Consider the following 23,752-nt stretch of genomic DNA (forward strand, 5'->3'; position numbering starts at 1 on the left):
TACCTGCAGTCTCTAACAGCACTTGTCACTGACGAGCCTCAGGGCCTCTGCATTTCTGACTTATCCAGGACCACTTTGGCACCAAGTTCAAGATTTCCAGAGAGAAATTTGTTTTGAAAGTCATAAGCACTGGCATTGCTGAAGAACTCAAATGACAGGCTGCACTGCTAGAACACCCACACCCCTCCTCTACCAGTGTTACCAATAATGGTAAAAAAAAAGGGAAGAAAATTGTGATTGACGAGCTTAAGTTTACTAGATTGGGTGGGCAGGGGGGAAAATCAAGAAGTGGGCTCATTATAGTTCTAAGTTACTTTAACATTCCACAAGCAATAGTTGCTTTTATACTACAAATATCTAGAGATAGAAAAATAAATTTGAATTTCTCAATAACAGTGCACAGGATTAATTATGCTTTCTAGGGGTCATTTCTGCAAGGTACAGAAAATGCACATTTCAGAATGACAGGCAATGCCAATTAATTAGTTTGGGCTTGATTTCGGTCAAACCAAACGGCCTCTCAAGGTCCCAAGATATTGCTTGAAGTCTACATGTTTCTGCAAATACAAATGTTCACTGATTGCTGTTAATTTACCTGCGACATTATTGAAATAGTCATTTATAGCCTGAACACCAAAGTATATTCAATCTGCCTACTTAAGAGAACAGAATCAAGTGGCAGTACATGGTGCAATCCATTTAAGCAGGGGGTGCAATGTTCAATCTAAAGTCCTGAAGTATTAGGCAGGTAAAGGAACACCATGATGCTGAATCCAGGCATTTTGCACAAAAACCAAAAGTAACAATTTGGGATGGGGGACAATACCTTTTGCAGTGTTATGTTGGTTTAAGGTAAGCAATAACCTTTAGCAAACATTCTGCAGTCTGGGCTAACAGAAGAGGATGAAGAATGGATGGGATGAGGATGGTAGGGTCAGGGAAGATGTCAAGAGAATACAACCATAATGGGCGAGGTTTGATCCCAGCCCAGCTTAGCATCCTTGTCTAATAGCACGTGGAAAGAAAACTTAGCACCTGCTGGGGGCACTACTCAGCAAAGACTTCTTAACTAATAAGAACTTAAGACCCAGATGATGGCATGTTACATGCAGATGCACATTATATTCTGCCTCTGAAAATGTTCTCTTCTGCTGGGATAATAATGCACTGGTACCAGTAGTTTTCTATCCTTTATTCCAGTGGCATTAATAGCCTAGATAGCGACTGTTTGCAGGCTATTAGTAAATAAATGTAAATTGTTATCCATCGGGCTAAGACATGAAACTTCTGGTATAAAGTTAAATGCATTCAAGTATCTTAGGCTTAATTGCTAGTGGATAACCATCAAGCGAATCCTGGATATTCCTCCAACCTCAAGGACCAGGACTCGGGTTCCTGAGCCTGAATTTTTCCCGCGTCAGGCAGGCTCAGCGGGGGCAGGCAGGGACAGTCACAGAGCTGACTGCGATCGGCTCCGCACTGCCATTTTACACAGACTGACCAATCAAAGCCGACCAAGCCAATACGCAAGCAGTGGCGTTGAGCGCTAACTGTGCAGGTGGGGAGAGGAGGGAGACGAGGGTCCTATGTTCTTTAGTGCATGTGCGCGAAAGAGCGCTTCAATCTCCCTGAGGCACGGAGCTGCCTCAGGGAGATTGAAGCGCTTTTTAAAAAAAATAAATGGAATAAAAATTCAATGAAACATGGCCCCTCATGTGACTGTGTCAAATGAGATGGGACATGTTTTTATTTCTCAGAAAGTTTTTAGTTAATTCGTAGAAACTTTAGGAAACCTCATCCCACTCATAAAAAAACAAAGGCTGCTTGGCCTTTTCGCCTGCCCACCAGCCAACCATTAAGTTGGACAGGCAGCGTAAAATTCATGTTAATTACCTGTTTAATGACCTTAATAGGTCTATCAATTATCAGCGGGTGCGCAGCTGACTCCAGCGCGCATCCGCCGAATGAAACATGGCGCGACAGTGCGATGACGTTGGGACACAAATAGAAAGTCATCGCTTGTCATTTTACGTACAGGCGTGTCTGGCCCACCCCCGCACACCGAATGTAAGATCCTGGCCCTGAGATTTATATGTAATGTATCAACTCTTCCTGCTGGTATAAAGATTCTGCTACAGAAAAGTAACATTTTCTCTGCTACATTACTGTTTAGAGTCCATCTGCATGTATAGACAGTGCGCGCAAAAATCATTTGCTCAAAAATATTGATACACATGCCAGAACAAACACAAGGAAACTATAAACACCAGCATTTCCTTCTGAAGGTTATTTCTCCACTTTCACTAAAGATTAGGATGTGTAACTTAAAGGCAAGATGACAGAAATTAGAGTCTGTTCTTGTGCTGTTATGTCATGCATCAGGTTTTTAAAAAGCACATAGGCACATTTTCCACTTGGTCACCCTCACCTTTCCTTTTTTATTGCAGATGCTGCATCGTGAGGACTCATCTGATGAAGAAGCTGGTTTAAGTAGCTTGGCTTCATACAGTGATAGACAAGTCGAATTGCAGAATTCCTGAAAGGACTGACTTGAACCAGCCTGTGCCACAACCAATTCCTTTGTGTTCAAAATATCCCTGGGGAAAAAAAGCAGAACACGCCAACCCATGTTGCTGAATCCAGGCATATTGTGCAAAACCCAAAAGTAACAATTTGGGAAGGGGGACAGTCATATTGTACAATACCTTCTGCAGTGTTTTGTTGGATTAATTTAAGCAATAACATTTAGCATACATTCTGCAGTCTGAGCTAACAGAAAAGAACGAAGAATGGTTGGGATTGGGGTGGAAGGGTCAGGAAAGAGGTGAAGAGAATACAACCATAATGGGCGAGGTTTGATCCCAGCCCAGCTTAGCATCCTTGTCTAGGAAGTTTTTCCATTTTTTGCAAGGAGGTAGAATTGGGGTATAAACATAATTAATTGGCCAGGGCTCAACATTAGATCAGAATGCAATACTAGTTCAGTGGTGCTACTGGGCAAGGAAGGTCCAGGCTTGAGACATAAGGTACAGCATAATCAATAAAGCTGTTGGAATATAAGCTGAAGCAGAAACAACCTGAGAAAACATTATACCAAAGGAGAAGAAAGAAAGAAAGAAGCTATCAGCTAAAGATATTAAAACACTGCTGTGGTAGGCAGATATCAGGAAGAAAACCAAAAAAAAAAGGTCAACATTAGAAATATCATGATTGATTGGTATTTCTCTTTGGTATTTCTGAATACTCAAAGCATTCAAAACAAAACTGGAAAACTAGGATGATTAATGGCCATGGAGGGTTAAAATAAACTAGCTATAATGGAGCCGGCATAGATTTGGAAAGGAACAAGGATTAATATTTCCGATTATAACATTTTCAAAATAGATAGAGAACAGAAAAAATGGACAAGGTGGCATTATTTGTAGTGAATTCTATCACAGCCTAAAACAAGGCAAGAACAGGAAGTGTTACATTAAAGCAAAATTAATCCAAGCTAAATTTAAGATTACAAAGAGAAACAATACCATTTTATGTACATAATTACAGGCCACCACAAGTTGGTAGGAGGGATCTGCAGACAGTTTATAGATATGCAAGTAGAAGAAAGCAGAAATAATGGATGATTTTAACCATCATAATGAAATGGAATAAAAGTTAATGCTAATAGTTAAAGTGGGTAATGTTTCTTAGACTGCATTCAGGACTACTTCCGAGATCAGTATGTTTCTCATCCAACAGGTAAAGCGCTATTTAGCCCTGGTTAATGATTGCGCAAAAGAAAACTCCGCACACTAGTTAGGTTCCGCTAAGACTGGAAAAGGGAAAGAAAAATAAGTCAAAAATATAAGGCCACAGGACCTAGAAGAGCAGAGTTCAAGAGGAGGAGAAGGAATTTGGTTTAAATTCATTGGGCAGAAGAGGTGGCAAATTCAATATATATCAGTAGTGGGTAATCTTGAAATAGGCAATTGATATACTTCAAAATAAATACAAAAATAGAGTACAAAGAGAAAGAATTCCATGGATAAAAAGATCAAACCTCAACTGAAAATGTTTTCAAAAATCAAGAATAACAATATTAAGAGATGCTCATTTCAAGGCTGAAAATCCTCATAACTTAGTCCTATAATACTAAGGATCAATTTCATCACCCTTTTTCTGTACTAGCTACAGGGTTTGAAAGGTTTCCATTCTGACAAAAACTGAAGCCAAGTTTAAGGTACATACTGATCAAAGCATTGCGCACAACTTCTTCATAGTGGACTTAGGCTTAAACCCCAGCTTGGCCATATAGTCCAACATTTTGTTTGCTTTAATAGTTGCTGTTCTTCAATGACTAGACATGAACAGCATAGAATCAACTTCAGATATCTTTGAAACACCATTCACGACATTTCTCATTATCACCTTTCAACATGCAAGAACTTGCACTTAATTAGTTGAATTCAATCTGCTACATATTTCTGAATATGGCAAATATTGCCCAGCTCATTCTGTCATGCTTTTGGCAGCTACACGAGATTTTATTGTTGCTCCCCAAACCACCCTGCCCCACCAACCCCCAATTTCTATCATCTGCGAACCTGGCATTGAGTTTCCGAATCATGATAATTTGGGGTCACAACACCATTCTCCAAGGAATCCATGCAATTCCTTTCACTCAGCTAATTCTTAATCTTCTACCTCCAGCTTTTACTTAAGCTGCCTGTTACCTGAAGCTTGTGTAAGAGCCTTTCATGTGGATCTTAAGAGTTTTTCAAAGTCTGGGTATCCTGTCAAGATTTTCCAATGTCCACTTGACAAGACACTCTCTCAAAAAGGTGGTGGTCTAGTCAGGCAGGGTCTACAACCTTCTGCTGTCTTGTGTTACATTTAAAATATTTTCTGTATTTTTTTAAAAACTGGAATTTTCCAATGTCCAGAAAGAAACCATACAATGGTCATCCATCTACACAGGTGTGCACTCGTGGCACAATAAAGCAGGACCTGTTTCAGTACACCCCTTCTTTCTCCCAGAACAAGCCAAAAATTGGAAACACTTCTAACAAGCATATCACATTTCAGGACAAGTTACAATCCAATTTAAGTATTCACATAAAGTATTTTAAGTTCCCAATGTACTTTTCATTGGTACTTCAGTTTCCGCCTGGTACGGTGCTGAGCCACATAGACCAGAAGGCTGAGATTTCCTAATACAATTCCTATTTGTGCTAAGTTAACTAATTTCAGCTATTAGCTATCCTCGGGCTCTGGGAGGTGAAATTAGTCAGGTTTTTTCACTCCTTACTGTTTACTTTTGCAGCTAGAGGTGAAAATATACTGTAGTACAAATCAGTCTTATGTGCTTAAAGGTGACATCACAACTTGGAAAAACATCTGACCTGTGCGTACTCAGGTCAACAAACATGCAAAAGAGAAAATAATTACTTGTTGCAGAATGTGCATATCTTGGTAGACGATGGCTTCTGAGAATAGGTTGTGAGGCATGTGGAAGAGCAGAAGAGCTGAGGAGCCCCTTTTCTCTGGTACGCAGTTTGTCCCTTTTGCAGGGGCTTTTTACAATTAGCACATGTTACTTTTGCCAAGGATCGTGAAGGCCTTTGTGGGCGAGGAGAATGGATTTGGGCTTCAGCTTGAGCTTGAGCTTGAGCCTGAGCTGCTTGCAGAGACAATCTGGTAGTCCGCCTTGGCCGTCGTGAAACATAATCTTCCTCCTTAATATTAACTGTTGTGGTGGAATTATCCTTTGCTAAAGAAAGAAAGAGGAAGCAAAACAAAAGAAATAAAAATACTAAAGCACAAAGCAGTTCCTTTTAATACTTGGAAAAACGCAGCAGGTCTGACAGCATCTGCAGAAAGGAACAGAGTTAATGTTTTGGCCCTTAAACCAGCTATATTTCACCTCTCTTCTATTTTTCCTTAGTTCTGTTGAAGAGTCATACGGACTCGAAACATTAACTGTGTTCCTCTCCGCAGATGCTGTCAGGCCTGCTAAGTTTTTCCAGGTATTTTTATTTTTGTTTTGGATCTTTGTTTTGGATTTCCAGCATCCGCAGTTTTTTGCTTTTGTCCTTTTAATACTTCCTCAATTAGTGACTGAACCTCATTCAGCAGGTTTGGGTTGTAAAATGTTAAATGTTGCTAATTCAAATATAGACAGCCAAATAAAATGAAAGTTTCCACAGTCTACTGCCTACGAGGGTTTCTTGAAATGAGTTTGGGGAATTTCATTTTTTAAACAGATCAATCCACAACATTCAACTCCTAACTAGCAATTTCACTCAAGAGACCATGGTGAGATAATGCACAAGGTGCTCTCTTGATGTTGGAGTTAATGAGCATTATGTTCAAACAAGCAAAGGGACTTTCCTCCTCATCTAACCCATCAATATGCTTCATGGACAATGTAGTTGCACAGAATTATATAGAATGTACAGCACAAACAGGCTATACAGCCCAACTGGTCCTGCAGATGTTAATGCACCACACAAATCTCCTTTCACCATGCTTCATCTAAACCTAAAAAGTGTCCTTAGGTTCCTCTCTCCATCATCTGTTTTTCTGGTTTCCCCTTAAATGCAACTATGCTATTCCACAAATCACAAAACAAAAATCCCAAAAAGCAATTCAAAGAACAAATATAAGCCATGCTCTCTTCCTGCAAACCCTCTCACCATAACCAAGTCACAAATGATCTCAAAATTTGGGAAATGAATAACAGAAGGTTTGTTACTTGAATATGGGGCTACATTTTGGAAACCTTCATCTCCTGCAACCTACATTTGACTTGGAAGAACTGGATTCAGACAGAATGTGCCTCAAATGGAAAATTATTCTTTATCCTAGCAGTGATGTTCATAAGAACAAAATATATTTGGGAAAAATACAAAACTTAAAATCTCATCTATATTTTTCCAACAACAGCTGATACAGAGAGGGATCTGAGAGGAACAAACAAAATCCAATTTTATGCAGGCCAATGAGTTAATACAGAATGTAATGTCAACACAAGATCAATGATGGATCTCTTCAACACTCGTTATTCGTTCAAACATTATTAAAGCTCTCATTTCACGGTCTTCCTCTGAAAGGTGCATACGTTTCAGGGCAAGTTGATTGTGCAAGTGGGAAGAAAGTAATGAAGAGCGAGCTGCACCCACCACTATGCAATTTATAGGTGTTTTAATTCTCTTGTCCTGAGCTACCAGATACAACTGAGGATACAGGCACAGTTTCAGTTTATAAGGGATTCTAAATGTTTATGGAGATTTCCAAACCATTCACATGTGGAAAGGTTGTTGGGGAATATATCCAATTAGTGGTAAAGAGAGTGGAGAAAACAATGCATAAATATAATAAACAAGGTTAAAATGGAGATGGTCAAACAATTCACACATTAACGGGTATGGTGACCATTACCAAGGAGAAGGTGCTAGGAAAACTGAGAGGTCTGAAGATGGATAAATCACCTGGACCAGATGGATTACACCCCAGAGTTCTGAAAGAGATAGCTGAAGAAATAGTGGAGGCGTTAGTGGTGATCTTTCAGGAATCACTCGAGTCAGGGAGGGTTCCAGAGGATTGGAAAATCGCTAACGTAACCAACCATTCCCCCCCCCTATTTAAGAAGAGAGTGAGGCCAAAGACGGGAAATTACAGGCCAATTAGCCTGACCTCGGTTGTTGGTTAAATTTTAGAATCCATTATTAAGGATGAGGTTTCAGAATACTTGGAAGTGCATGGTAAAATAGGGCAAAGTCAGCATGGTTTCATCAAGGGGAGGTCATGCCTGACAAATCTGTTGGAATTCTTTGAGGAGGTAACGAGTAGGTTAGACAAAGGAGAGCCAATAGATGTTATCTACTTGGACTTCCAGAAGGCCTTTGACAAGGTACCGCACAGGAGGCTGCTCACTATGATAAGAGCCCATGGTGTTAGAGGCAAGGTACTAGCATGGATAGAAGATTGGCTGTCTGGCAGGAGGCAGAGAGTGGGGATCAGGGGGTCGGTCTCAGGATGGCGGCCGGTGACTAATGGAGTTCCGCAGGGGTCAATGTTGGGACAATTTTTCACTTTATACATTAATGATCTAGCTGAAGGAACTGAGGGCATTCTGGCTAAATTTGCAGATGATACAAAGATAGGCAGAGGGACAGGTAGTATTGAGGAGGCGGGGAGGCTGCAGAGGATTTCGACAGGTTAGGAGAATGGGCAAAGAAGTGGCAGATGGAATACAACGTGGGGGAAGTGTGAGGTCATGCACTTTGGTGGGAAGAATAGAGGCATAGACTATTTTCTAAATGGGGAGAGAATTCAGAAATCTGGAGTGCAAAGGGACTTGGGAGTCCTAGTCCAGGATTCTCTTAAGGTTAACTTGCAGGTTGAGTCGGTAGTTAGGAAGGCAAATGCAATGTTGGCATTTATTTCGAGAGGATTAGAATATAAAAGCAGGGATGTGCTGCTGAGGCTTTATAAGGCTCTGGTCAGACTATTGTGAGCAATTTTGGGATGCGTATCTTAGGAAGGATGTTCTGGCACTGGAGAGGGTTCAGAGGAGGTTCATGAGAACGATCCCAGGAATGAAAGGCGTAACATATGAGGAACGTTTGAGGACTCTGGGTCTATACTCGATGGAGTTCAGAAGGATGAGAGGGGATCTGATTGAAACTTACAGAATACTGAAAGGGCTGGATAGAGTGGATGTGGGCAAGATGTTTCCATTAGTAGGAGAGACTAGCACCCGAGGGCACAGCCTCAGAGTAATGGGAAGACCTTTTAGAACAGAGATGAGGAGAAACTTCTTTAGCCAGAGAGTGGTGAATCTATGGAATTCATTGCCACAGAAGGCTGTGGAGGCCAGGGCATTGAGTGTATTTAAGACCGAGATAGATAGGTTATTGATTAGTAAGGGGATCAAAGGTTACGGGGAGAAGGCAGGAGAATGGGGTTGAGAAACTTATCAGCCATGATTGAATGACGGAGCAGACTCGATGGGCCGAATGGCCTAATTTCTGCTCCTATGTCTTATGGTCTTATGTTGGATTACACAGATTATCAAGTTTGATGAAGTCATGCCAACAGCAATATAGCACAGCTTAAAATAAAGAGATCAGCTTCCTTGTGTACACCAACACCACCCAATTCACCTTAACAATCATCACCATCATGTCCAAATGCTGTTGCTGTGCTGCTTAACATCCATGTCTTGAATGACCCCACAGCATATTTTCCTCTTAAGAGTATTCAAGTGCAAAACATTACTTGGGCAGGGTACTTAAGGGAAATTTAGGCATGGAGGGTCACACTCCCATAAAAATTCACCCAATTTTCTACTAAAATCTAGAGAGGAAAAAAAAGGTGGCTATTAGAGGTGTACAGCCTTGCACCTAATTTTCCTCAATCCCCTTTGCACAGGCAACGCTCTTGGCTAAGTGCTCCAAGAGGAGTATCAGCCCAACAATATTGTGCACTCAAATCTCTGTCTTTTTTTGAAAAGCCAATACCTACATTTCATTAGCACCAATTCAATCAGCTCACTGACTTATCATTCAAGCTATGCAAATAACAGTCTGTTTTGAACCAAAGTTGAACATGCCCATCTCTGGCCCAATGCCACTGCTTCACTATCCCATTCTAAATCCACACCATCATCTTTTCAACCGTCAACTCGTTTAATGATTTTATGACAGGCGTCTCAAAAGCCTTTTGTCTCACATAATCAACAAATTCAAAACTGCAGGCGGTTTACCCTTCTACGTAAATTTACTTATCTGCCCAACTCCAGTAATTCTTCTTGCCGTAGCAGATGCACTTAAAATCCTCGTCATTTTCACCTTGTGAAAAAGCTTCAGGTCACATGCACCAACCTCTTCAGTCTCACAACAATTTGTCCTCCGCACCCCCTTAAATACTCCACAGTGGGCAGATTTTCCAATCATTATGAACGTGGGCTCTCAAAATTTCTTCTAAACCCATGTCAGTTTACTACCCCACTCACCATCTTCAAACGCATCCTTAAAAATAAACCTCTCCCATTATGCCAATATTGACCTCCTGCCTAAAATTCTCTCAAGAAGCTTCTTGTGTCCCACCCATAAAACACTTGAACACATTCTTTAAATATGTGGCCACATATGAAATCAAGTTGTTTCTCTTACCATTTGTTTTGTTAGACGATGAACAATTTTCTCTTTTTGAGGACTTGTGGGCCGTTTCCTTATTTTCCTGCAACATAATCGCAGCATCCTGTATCAGTATTACCCATGAATTTACGAATTAAATAGGAAACGTTTAAACTGCATTGCAAGGGTGAGCAAAGTAGTAAAACTTACTGTCTCTTTATCTGTTTTTTCATCATCTTCATTAGTTGCATCAGTTCGACAGGGAGACGATTTGTCCACTTTAACTAATGAAGCAGAAACAAAAACATTAGGCTTACAATTTGCAGTTTAGAACAAGGAGACAGATGTTCCCATGATAGCTCAGTGGTGTCATACTGAACCTTCAATTCAATTGTGAAGGCAGAGTTCAGGCTCTGGTTCCACCCACTTAATTTGGTTAAGAGTTCAAAAATAGGAAATATGCAGAAATATTTCAAACAAACCATAGTAGGTAATGAAATACTTCATTTCATGTTAACTTTCAATACATGATATTTGAAATCAGAAAGCCATTGAAGCACACTGTATAAATTCATTAAATAGACAAGAGTTTGTATGCTGAACAAGAGAATTGAAGGATATAGCAAGCTGGCAGAAAGGTGGGGTTAATAGGAGTCAATAAAGAGCTAACTAGCACAGCATGATTGTATAATTTCCTATTTTTCCTATCCAGTACATTTGCTGTCATCCTGTCAGAGGAAACAGTATAAGGTTCAGGCTTTGTTGTTCTGGTCTCCAGAGTCAAAAGGGCCTACCAAAGTTCACCAAGGCTCACACATGGATTGCTATTTGGACTACACTGCAAGACTGATTATGCCTGTGATACTGTCAGTATCTTCAAGTTTAAGAGTTAAGTAAATTTTGCACTCCTTAAAATTCTGCTAATTAAATGATCATAATGGACCATTTCCCATGTTACACGCTACCATCAAGCACTTTCAATGTGATTACACACTTCATCCAGCCTATGTCAACAAATGTCTCAACCCAACCTCGAAAGAGCATTGTATTGCCATATGCCTTCATTGCCCACTCCGCAGGCCTATTGTGCACCACTCTCCAACTCCAATCTGTACTCTTTGCTACATACCAATCATCCTGGTTATGACCCGTCTCCAACTTCCAATGCATTCGTCTCCTCCACCTTCATTGGCAAAGTTTATAGTTACCTCAGCTCAACTCTCTGGAACTTCATCACTAAACCCATCTCACCTCAGTATTTCTCTCTCCACTTTGTAAAGCCTCCAAATGTGTAAGAAATAGAAACAGGATTAGACCATATGGTCCCTTGAACCTGATGCATCATTCAATATAATCACAACTAATCTGCCTAAACACTCACTTTCCCACCTGCCTTCTTCACCCGCCCCCTTCCCCACATCCCTTGAACACCTGTCCTTTCAACTGCAGTTTTAGATTACTTCTCCCAATTCAACCGCTACTGACCAACATTTCATTCTGTTAAACGCCCTAGGATGCCTTTTCACATTAGAAAAATTATATAAACGCAAATAATAGGGACACATAGTTCCACATTTATAAACAGAGGAGTGTTTGCTAGACGCAGCTTTTGAAACCCTTCTGCTACGTCAGAGGTGTGATGCAATGAACCAAAGGCACACAATGAATCAGTGAGCACATTCAGTTTGTGTCACACCACTTGCATTTTCACCTCACATCTTTAATATTAATATCCCAGCTATTGAGTTGAGCATCTTACAAGATCATTTGTATTCAAATATTAATTTCTCACAATATGACTATTCTTTCCAACTTACCCCACCCTTATTTCACTTTGTTGGGTATGTCCTGGATCTCCATTCTTCACAGCAAAGGCTATTTGCAAGTGCATGGAAATACCTATTTTATATTAGGCACTAACAGCAGGCTACAGCTGACCCAGTTAGGACTCTAGACTTCCATTTCACTTTAATCTTCTGAGGAACAAACAGCTTCTTGCTTTGTGCGCCCCCTCCCCCCCAGCCAAGAGTACTTGTTGAAATCTACAAGTTGCTGTCTGACCCCACATCCAGCCATTGCATGGCACCACTCAGTGATTCAACCACCCTATACCCTTTAAATAGCATCAACTTTAGGTAGTTGGAGTTGATTAGATGTTGGACTCCAATCTCAGAAATCAGGTTCAAACTCAACATAGGCAGGCAGACAGAATGTGTCATAAAAACAAAAATGCTGGAAATACTCCAAGCTGGCTGTATTTATGGCTACAGACAGTATGTTAATATTTCAAGTTGATGGCCTTCCATCAGGGCGGCCTGTAAATATTACACACTGCAACCACAGTATGCCCCTGGTGAAGGGAATGGATGTTTAATCTGGTGGATAACTGGCCTATCAAGCAGACCGATTTGCTCTAGACAGTGTTAACTGCACAAATGTAGGCAAATGGAGAGTACTCCATCATGGTCCTGTTCCATGGTGGGTGCTAGAAAGGTTCTGAGAAGTCAGAAGGTGAACGACTCGTTTCAGAATGGCCAGCCTCTGACCTGCTGGGCAATCTCAATCTCAGAACTGCCCCATGGGCATGCAGTAAAAGTCTTTTTTTTTTAAAGATTATACTTCAGTTTGCAGAGTTAAGAAACAATGTGAATTCACAGCCACAGCTCCTTAGATGAGTTAAATCACAGGTCAATCCCAATGAATGGCTGTAAAGGCTAGAAGAGGGGTGAAACGGCCAACTCTTCTTCCTACATCATCGCAATCAATATATGCTTTACTCTGAAGGAGCAGAAAAGAGTCCCCAGGCCATCGTAATACAAACTTATAAGCTGTCAGTCAAACAGCAATAATGAGGACCAAACTGTTGAGCATCACTACTACAGAATATATGGAGAGAAGGGGAGAAAATAACTTTAAAATTGACCATTACAGAAAAAAATAACTTGGGTGAATCGCTACTCATTGATTATATTCATCTTACACCAAATCCTGAACATTATTCAACTGAAGTATAGACATCTCTCAATGAGCTGAGATCAGATTGCTAACTGTTTTCACATTCTTCTAGGCAGCAGAAATTGAAAGTGTATTTTTGTTAGAGGTTTTGGCTCAGTACCAGATTTCTCTGGTGTCTTTCAAAGCTGTCTCCAGGAAGTATTACAACACTAAACTCTGCATGTGCCTGTCTCCTTTCATGCACTTTCATTATTGTGAAAAATTATAACATTTCCTCTTTGATCAGCAGCTGAAATCTTATGTTGTCAGACATCAAATGGTGATGTTGCCAAGCTTTCCAGATTGGTTTCCCAGTTATTTTATGTTGCGTCCTTGTTTCACCTCCTGCTGATTTCCTTGGGCCACACACCATACCCAGACTCACAGGGTATCCAGACATAACATAGAATGGAAGAGTTCAGAAACCTATTTGGCCCATGTGCTTGCTCTTTACCAGAGCTACCAATTATTCCTTGCCCTTTCCTCATTGACCTGCAATTTTTTCTCAAAGTATATATCCAATTCCCCCAACCCCTCACATCTCCCTGTCTTTGTAATCTTTCCAGCCCACAACTCTCTGGGGTATCTACACCATTCTAATTCTGGACTCTTTGAGCAGCCCCAATTTTAAACTGTTCCACCACTGGTGGCTGTGCCTTCAGCTGTCTTGGTCCAAAGCTCTACAAATCCCTCTCCACACCTCTCCACCGCGCTTTCCTCCTTCAATAGAGTCCATAAAACCTACCTTTGACCAAGCATTTGGTTATCTAACCTGATATCTCCTTATGTGGCTTTTTGTCATATTTTGTATTATAATGGTCCTGTGACGTGTTTAGGGACATTTAAAGGTGCTATACAAATAAGCTGTTGCTCCTGAAAGTGACTCCTGAATCTGCTTCCACCAGGCATTCAAGCAGTGCATTCCCTATTCATAACAACTCTTCAGGAAAAGAAATCCTCATTTCCCCTTTGTTCCTTTTGCCGATTACCTTAAATCTGTGTCCTCTGATTACCAATGCTACTACCACTGTAAAGTGTTTCTCATTTACTTACCAAAACCCTTCAAGGGTTTTGAAATCCTCCATTAATTTTCTCCTTAACCTTCTCTACTCTAAAGAAAGCAATCCCACCGTCTCTAAGTAACAAATATGCATCCATGGTATCATTCTAACAACCTTCTCTGCACCTTCTCTGAAGCCTTTACAGTACTATACTCTGGATGCCCAAAATTGACAGAGCCTTCCAGCTGCAACCAAGGATTTGTAAAGTTTCAGCATAATTTCCTTGCTTTCACAGAATCACAGCGCAGAAGAGGCTCTTTGGCCCATCGAGTCTGCACCGACACGTGAGAAACACCTGACCTACCTACCTAATCCCATTTACCAGCACTTGGCCCATAGCCTTGAATGTTATGACGTGCCAAGTGCTCATCCAGGTACTTTTTAAAGGTTGTGAGGCAACCCACCTCCACCATCCTCCCAGGCAGCGCATTCCAGACTGTCACCACGCACTGGGTAAAAAAGTTTTGCCCCCCATCCCCCCTAAACCTCTGTCCTTCACCTTGAACTTATGCCCCCTTGTGACTGGCCCTTCAACTAAGGGGAACAGCTGCTCCCTATCCACTCTACCCATGCCCTTCAATCTTGTACACCTCGATCAGGTCGCCCCTCAGTCTTCTCTGCTCCAACGAAAACAACCCAAGTCTATCCAACCTCTCTTCATAACTTAAATGCTTCTTCCCAGGCAACATCCTGGTGAATCTCCTCTGCATCCCCTCTAGTGCAATCACATCCTTCCTATTGCTATTCTATATTTCCATAGCATAGATAGCACACTTTGCTATTCTATATTTCCATTTACAAACTCAAGGATCCCTTATGCTGTTTTAACAACCATTTCTTGTTCTGTCACCTTCAAAGATTGGTGTTAAATACATTTTACTTCTCTGATCTGCTGGAGATCAAGGAGTTGAAGGACTCTTTTCACTTCCAGTCCCCAGTATCTGATGAAAGTTTCTTGAAACACACTCAACCACCTTCCTACTACTTTGGTCATACAAAAAAATAAATTAGCACTCAATTGACAACGTAGGTGCAGTGCTAATTAATCTGAGAAGGGCAGTAGTTCACTCTGGTGCCCCGAAAGTTCATTTGAAATCAAGATCTACAGTTTTGGGCAGGTTAAATTGGGGGGGGAGGGGGTGCTTTTAGAACAAAAAAAATAGGAGCAGTAATGGACCACACAGCCCATTAAGTCTGCTCCACCATTCAACAGGATTATGGCTGATCTTGGGCTTCAACTCCATTTTTCCATCCGCTCCCCATATCCTGAGACACCCTTAATTCCCTAAGAGACTAAATATCTGTCTATCCCAGCCTTAAATGTATTCAACAGTAGATCATCCACAACCCTCTGGAGTAAAGGATTTAAAGACTCACAACGCTTTGAGTGAAGTAATTTCTCCGCAGCTCAGTCCTAAATGACTGCTCCTTATCCCGAGACTGAGCACCCATGTTGTAGGTTCCCCGACAATCTCTCAACATCCACCCTATCGAGCCCCTTCAGAATTTCATAGGTTTCAATGAGATCGCCTCTTGACTCTTCTAAACTCCAGAGAATACAAGCCTAATTTACTTAGCCTCTCATCATAGGGCAACCCCTCACCCCAGGGACCAATCTAGTGAACCTTTGCTGTACCACCTCCAATACAATTATATCCTTTCTTAAATGCGGTCAAAACTGCATACACTACTCCAGATGTGGTCTCACCAAAACCCTGTACAACTGTAGCAAGTCTTTTTTTTTGTACTCTAATCCCCTTGCAATAAAGGTCAACAAATCATTTGCCTTCCTAATTGCTTGCTACAACTCCATGCTAACTTTCTGCATTCCTTGTACCAGCACACCCAAGACTCTTTGCACATCAACATATACAAGTTTCTCACCTTTTAAAAAAAAATTTTATTCTTACAATCAAAGTGAATAACTTCACACTTCCCCATATTATACTTCATCTACCATCCTGTTGCTCACTCACTTAACCTGTCCATATTTCTTTGCAGCTTGTGTCATCCCTACAGCTTACCTTCACACCTAGCTTGGTATCACCAGCAAACTTAGATACATTACTCTCCATGTCTTCATCCAAGTCATTAATAAAGATTGGAAATAGTCGAGTCCCAGCACAGATCCTTGCAGCACGCCACTAATCACTGCCTGCCAACTTGAAAGATTTTATGCGTACTGTTTTCTATCCATTTACCAATCCTTTATCCATGCTACTATATTAGCCCCAATTCCTTGAGCCCTTATCTTACCTATTGAGTTTTGTGCAGCACCTTATTGAATGCCTTTTGGAAATCCAGCTAAACTACATCTACTGGTTCCCCTTTAACTATCCTACCAGTTATATTCTCAAAAACAAAATTCTAATAAATTTTGTCAAACAAGATTGTCCTTTAGTAAAACCATGCTGACTCATTCTGATCATACTACGCTTTTCTAACTGCATTGTTAAAGCTTCTTTAATAACAGATTCCAGCAAATCCCAATCCTTATCCAGGGGGCACTGAGTTGACCAGCTGCAAGAGCACCAGCTAATTGACACTTTGCACTTTTGGGTTCTATTAACATCCAATATGCAGTTTCAGCTGAATATGTATTTGGTTCTCCTCTCTCCTCACACCACTCAATGAGTTTATAATGTAAACATTTAAACATAACATTTCTTGAAACATAATACAACACTAATCTAGCATCTTTCAGAAACAATTCATAAGGTTTCCAAGTCGATGATGATAAGTCAGTTTTAACTAAATTAAAAATAGTAAAACTCAATTATAACAGGAACTTCTGGAAACCTGTCTAGACACGAATTTTTATTCTTGTTAGCTTTGGGTGGACAGAGGTGGGGATTTAGTGGGGGAAAATGGGAAAAAGCGAAGCAAGATAGAGAAAAGGATGTGATGGAAGGTGGGGAAGAGGTGTATGGTCAAGCACAAATTGCAATCCTGCATAATGTTTACTTGTAATCAGGATTTGACCATCATGAATGCCCGTTTCAAAGCAGATTTAGCCCAGTTTGCCTTGTAATGGCATTTTTCTTATTAGGACGTAACAGCATGCATGAAGTGCAAGCTTCTTTCAAGTTGCTGCTTTTCACATAAATAACATGGCTGATTCATCCATCCACAGCAATCATCAATAATGGACAACTGTTAGCATAGTACCAGAAAATTGAGAATCAGGTCAATTTGAAGGATTTGACCACAGCTCGAGTGTGCCAAACTCTCTGTTGCCCCCAGCCAGACAGCCACCACTGTTACTGAACAAACACAATCTCACTTCCTGGATCCAACTGAAGCTGGTTAAAGTTACTGACACAGCTTACAGCAGCTGCAGGGAAGTGGCCACTGCTAGTCACAGTAGGATAACAGCAAACACACAATAATCAATTGAGTAGCTAATAGATGAAATCCGTATATTGTTAAATCGATTCCTCTTGTGTTCCTTTCTCTCCGTTTTCAATGCTGTGCCACTGTGTTATTAAAAATACCAATGATTGTAGCAATGTGGTTCACCTGCTATTTTACTTCACTGAAAACCTAACATCACTCACTGGCTTCCCAGGAAATACACCTAATACAAGAGGTGGGGCGTGCAATTTGCTTCCCCCATGCCAAAGCAACCATGCTTTTAATGAGTTTGTAGAAATTAGAGAGACTGTTGATGATACCCCCACCACTATACATAGAAAGGGTTTCCAAATGACAATCAAGGACATAATTGAGGTGTATCAGATGGGATGAGGGTGGGACAGATTTATTCAACCAATTGTTTTATTAATTTAAAGCACCAAGGAGCTCCCCCTATAGCCATAAATTTAAACAATACTATTCAACATAGTACTAAGCCAAAACAAAAACAAAAATACCTGGAAAAACTCAGCAGGTCTGGCAGCATCTGTGGAGAGGAGCACAGTTAACGTTAAGTCCAAATGACCCTTCAACAGAACTAAGTAAAAATAGAAGAGAGGTGAAATATAAGCTGGTTTAAGGGGGGGTGGGACAAGTAGAGCTGGATAAAGGGTCAGTGATAAGGTGGAAAGAACCAAAAGATGTCACAGACAAAAGGACAAAGAGGTGTTGAAGGTGGTGATATTATCTAAGGAGTGTGCTAATTAAGGGTCGAAAGCAGGACAAGGTACAGATAGCCTTGGTGGGGTGGGGTGAAGGAATCGAAAAAGGCTAAAAGGCAGAAATAAAACAATGGATGGAAATACATTTAAAAATAATGGAAATAGGCGGGAAAAGAAAAATCTATATAAATTATTGGAAAGGTGGGGGGGGGGGGGGAGGAGGGGGGAGGGGGGAGGGGGGGGGGGGAAATCAGAAAGGGGGTGGGGATCCCTCTGCCCCCATCCTGTTTTACAATCCCAGCCCCAGCCATGTATTCACCATACCCCCTGACGTTCCCCTCTCCGACACTGAACATTCAGTGCTCAGCAAAGGACTTAAGTTTCATACCCTTACGCCCTCATCTCAATGAATTTCAGGCTCGGCACAATGCTGAACTCTTCTTCCGCCGCCTTCGTCTCTGTGCTCACTTCTTTGGGCAGGAGTTCTCTCCCTGTTCAATGGATCCTTTTACCCGCCTCCAATATTCTCCCTCCACCTAGACCCCTCTCTCTGGATTCTTACCTTCTCTTGATCTTTTCATTGAGAACTTGCGGCGTGACATTAGTCGTCTCAATTTCTCTGCTCCTCTTCCCCACTCTAACCTGTCTCTCTCTGAACTTGCTGCACTCCGTTCTCTCAGTCCAACCCTGACATTGTCATCAAACCCACTGACAAGGGTGGTGCTGTTGTTGTCTGGCGCACTGACCTCTACCTCGCATAGGCTGAGCATCAACTCGCAGACACTTCCTCCTACCTCCCCCTGGATCATGACCCCCACCATTCAACATCAAGCCATTGTTTCCAGGACTGTTACTGACCTCATCTCCTTGGGAGATCTTCCTACCACAGCTTCCAACCTGAGAGTCTCCCAACCTCGGACGGTCTGCTTCTACCTCCTCCCCAAAATCCACAAACAGGACTGACCCGGCAGACCGATCGTGTCAGCCTGTTCCTGCCCAACAGAACTCATTTCTTGCTATCTTGACTCCATTCTCTCTCCCCTTGTCCAGTCCCTTCCACACCTACATTCATGATTCCTCTGACATCCTACATCAAATCAACAATTTCCAGTTCCCTTGCCCCAACCGCCTCCTCTTCACCATGGACGTCCAATCCCTCTACACCTCCATCCCCCACCGGGATGGTCTGATGGCTCTCTGTTTCTTCCTCGAACAGAGGCCCGAACAATCCCCATCCACCACTACTCTCCTCCGTCTGGCTGAACTTGTTCTCACACTGAGCAATTTCTCCTTAGACTCCTCTCACTTCCCCCAAATAAAAGGTGTGGCTAAGGGTACCCGCATGGGCCCCAGCTATGCCTGTCTCTTTATTGGGTATGTGGAACATTCCTTGTTCCAGTCCTACTCCAGCTCCCTCCCACAACTCTTACTCCGGTACATCGATGATTACTTCGGTGCTGCTTCATGCTCTCGTCTGGACCTGGAAGAATGTATTAATTCTGTTTCCAATCTCCACCCGTCCATCATTTTCACATGGCTCATCTCTGACACTTCCCTTCTCTTCCTTGACCTCTCTGTCTCAATTTCTGGTGATAGACTGTCCATCAATATCTATTACAAGCCTACCGACTCCCACAGCTACCTCGACTACAGCTCCTCACACCCCACTTCCTGTAAGGACTCCATCCCATTCTCTCAGTTCCTTCGCCTCCGTTGCATCTGTTCTGATGATGCCACTTTCAAAAACAGTTCCTCTGACATGTCTTCCTTCTTCCTTAACTGAGGTTTTCCATCCACGGTGGTTGACAGGGCCCTCAACCGTGTCCAGCCCATCTCCCGCGCATCCGCCCTCACACCTTCTTCTCCCTCCCAGAAAAATGATAGGGCCCTCCTTGTCCTCACTTATCACCCCACCAACCACCGCATTCAAAGGATCATCCTCCGCCATTTCCGCCGACTCCAGCATGATGCCACCACCAAACACATCTTCCCTTCACCCCCTCTGGCAGCATGAGGGCACAAGAGCAGGCAGATTTGGTGGCTGCCCCACTGGTTGTTACTGCTGCTATCTCAGCTTCTCAGTAAGTTGCCATGCGCACAAAAAGCTGTTCTTCAACAGCCACCAGCAAAGGAAGGACATCTCCACTGAGCCTGGATATACAGGTGTGAACCCTCCTGTCAGCAGTCAGCAGCCAGCCCCTGATCCAAGAGTCCAGGTTAACATAATTGTCAAATTTACATTGGGAAATACTGTTGTATTACTACCTTATTTTTCATTAGGGAGAACTGGGAGTTGGGAAAGGGATTTGTCCTTTCAAGCAAAGGTACAGCTCCAGTGTGTCTGGTTCTGACAGTAGTCAGCTACATCTCAGTCTCATGTAGGTACAATCATCACGAGTACAATTGACAAAAATATTTTGTATTTAATTGCAAAGTTAAAATAACCGGGATAGAATAATTAGAACAAAATTTCTACAGGATTGCCACAGCCATTTTGCAGACACTGTGGGAATATGCATTGACCAAGTTAAATGGTTCTGAGCAAGAGATGGAGATGTTTCTGAGTCACATATCACTGCCTCATTACTTTTCCACAGTGTTTTCTGTAAAGGCAGAAACACATGCTATTTGTTGCATCCAGCGTATTTTGACAAATCTTTCCGCTGATTCATATTTGGACAGAAGACATTCCAGTAACTGACTGTTAATTGATATTTTATGTATGCATATTTTTAAAATTGTATTCCATCACATGTTTTAAATGTACTTGCTTACGGAGCTCAGTGTAGCCATAGAACTTGATAACATTTTCCTTAAATCAGTGATGACAGACATCAGGTTAGAATTTTTTTTTTAAAAAAGTAACAAGTGAAGAACCACAAGTTACAGCTTACAATTTCCCTTCAAGAACATACCTGGACGTCTGCACCCACCTGTCTCCTGCACACAAGAGTGGGGATTACATTCCCCTGGTCCCTGTGCGAGAGCTGGCAAGATATGGCCGGCTGTTGGTGGAAATAGAAGGTGGTGAGGAGGCTGATCAGTTATCGACTGGAGGTCTTCCTTTGGCGCCAGCAACTATTGAAGCGTAGCATCCATGTGCTTACTGGTCACTTGCTGAGAGGCTGAATTAACAGTAGCCAATAGGGCCATCTGCAGCCCAATAACAAAGCTATCCCAGCTGAAGAGATAGGCAAAGTGAGGGGGGGTGGGTGGGGGGGGTTGGCGGTGCAACGGGGTGGGGCACATGGAAGGGATAGAGAAAGCAAAGGAAGGTGATGTGGAATGGGGATAAAGTGGAGATTATATGAGAGGGATGAAAGGAATGGGATGGGTATGGCATGAGAAGGACCGATGTGCATGTGATGGAGATACCCTACAGTCGCAATTAAGAGACTAATTTCTCCACAGATGTTTTGCAGGTCTCTGCTCATATTTTCATATTCATGGATGGGAAGCAGATTAGAAACTGGGCATAAAACTTACATGTTAGGGCCAAAAAAAATCAATGCAACCCTAATCTCCTGCCCAGAGTCCAAATTTACAGTCATAAGATTCCCCCATTCCCTCAATGCCAATTTAACTCCCTTTGAAGGTGGGAGGAAATCATTGAACCAAAGCCCTTGCCACCACTTCTCCTGTACCTCACCATTTTTTCAAAGCTCGAGCTCTTCCATCCCAAAACATATCTCTTGGTAAAGATCTTATAAGCATCTTGCATATAGCTTGTTAGTGAGAGAAAGAAAGCAAGGCCAGACAATTATTTCAAATATTCAAATAGAGGTAGCAAATGGCTTTTTGAACTCAGCATGCCACAGTTTTCAGATTCTCTAAACCGACACATTATTCTTCATCGAAACATGCAGCTTTCACCAGAATAAATGTCAGTATTTGTGTTGTTCAACATAAAGCTGCACAACTAAAAACTTTTAGGGAGACGGCAGGCAGGCGCAAACCAAAGCCTTACATTGGGAAATGTATTTACATCTTGACCTATCACAAGGAGCAATGAAAAGCATTTAGCAATTTATAAAATGAAAGGTGCTCACCTTTAATAGTTTCTGTTGAAGTTCCCACACTGCAACTTATTTTTGACAGAGTCTCACAAGTGTCACTTTCTTTTCCCTCCAGCTCATCACCTTCAGCATTTCCTCCTTCTTTGATTATTTCAGTGCCCTCAGGATCCTCCACAGTCTTTACATTACAAACCACCTCTACCTCTTCCTCCCCTGGCACTGGTGATCTGCCACCTTTATCATCAGAGAGTTGCTGTGGACTGTTATCAGCCTTTACATCAGTCTCTGGCACACTGAGCTCCATTCCTGAATTTCCTTCTCGAGCCTCAACTTCTGCAAGTCTGTTGGTTTGGTGTGCTAATTCTGTGGCTTCTGTTTTTTCCTCTGTGTCCACATGCTCAGGTTCTTTATCAGGAGAATCCAAGACAAGGTTATTCTCAGGATTACCTTTCATACCAACTGCCTCTTTGATGGACGAAGGATCAACTGACTGTAGCATATAGTCCATAGTGCTCCCCTCATCATCTGCTCTGCAAGGATCATTCAGTCTGTAGACTGAAGGACCAGTGTGTCCTTCCCCTGAAGGGGAGTCATTATAAAATGCCTCTAATTCTCTTCTTTCACCATTTCCTTCGCTGAAACTTTTTGGTTTAATCCACACCTCATTGCCTCCATCAGTATTCAGCTTTACTGTGACTTGCTCATTGACAGGCGGTGTCTTAAGGGAACCTGCTTCATCAGAAGTGGAATTCTGTTCTCTTTCTGAGCAGGGCTCTGTTGCATCAAGTGAAATATCTATATTCTCAGAAGCAGACAGGTCACTGCTGTTATTTGGGGCATTTTCATTGGGAAGACAGTTTGTAGATTCGGCAACATTGCTAGCATCCATTTTCAGACAGAACACGTAAACTATGGGGAAAATGCAGAAGGAAATAGCTGGTTAGCAGCAAGCTTTTTGCAAAACCAGAACAAAAAGTTGCAGAATAGGCAACTATACACAGTCTATATACCCAAACTAACAATGATGGCAACTCTGCAGCAGAGTGGCGAATAACAGTGTTTCATCAATTATGCAAAACAGATGAAACAGCTGAATTAATTTAATTCTTTTTTTCCCTGAAAACACGAGTTTATGCTGGAGAGAGGCCATAATACTGCTTCACAGCCAGTCTCAATCCTCACCAAGTGAGGATTCTTAGTGAATGAAGATCATGGAACTGTAGAGAGAGATCACCACCAAACAAGACACTGCTCTTATTCAACAAACACATGGCACTTTCCAGCAAATGTTTCTGGACTTTCATCAACAGCAGGAATCCTGGGCTTAATCCAAGGCCATTAATGTCAATTTTATCATCCAGGCCAAAATGCAGTACTTCAGTTTAGTCACAGACTTTCTTAGTCAATGCAACAGAGTAATACCCCATTTAAACATTCAGCAAATGGGAAAACACCAACTTCTCAAACTGCAAATTCTTTGCTAA

The 23,752-nt window shown here is 41.8% G+C and overlaps 1 protein-coding gene across 5 annotated transcripts in view; it reads right to left on the minus strand.

Annotated features, from left to right (window-relative positions):
* LOC121281905 (zinc finger MYM-type protein 3-like) overlaps positions 1 to 23,752 on the minus strand; it is a 157,306-nt gene that overhangs the window by 77,900 nt on the left and 55,654 nt on the right. For all 5 annotated transcript variants that reach the window (XR_005943971.1, XM_041195070.1, XM_041195067.1 and 2 more), the window contains exons 2-6: positions 22,302 to 23,177; positions 10,332 to 10,405; positions 10,158 to 10,224; positions 5,428 to 5,749; positions 2,429 to 2,597 (exon numbers count right to left, since the gene is read on the minus strand). Coding sequence is in view for 4 of the 5 variants with exons in the window: in XM_041195070.1 (XP_041051004.1) it covers positions 2,429 to 2,597; positions 5,428 to 5,749; positions 10,158 to 10,224; positions 10,332 to 10,405; positions 22,302 to 23,177 (1,508 nt within the window). In the remaining variant the exon portion in view is untranslated. The remainder of the gene's footprint in view (positions 1 to 2,428; positions 2,598 to 5,427; positions 5,750 to 10,157; positions 10,225 to 10,331; positions 10,406 to 22,301; positions 23,178 to 23,752) is intronic.

This window comes from Carcharodon carcharias, chromosome 9, assembly GCF_017639515.1.
Source record: "Carcharodon carcharias isolate sCarCar2 chromosome 9, sCarCar2.pri, whole genome shotgun sequence".
Classification (NCBI taxonomy): domain Eukaryota; kingdom Metazoa; phylum Chordata; class Chondrichthyes; order Lamniformes; family Lamnidae; genus Carcharodon; species Carcharodon carcharias.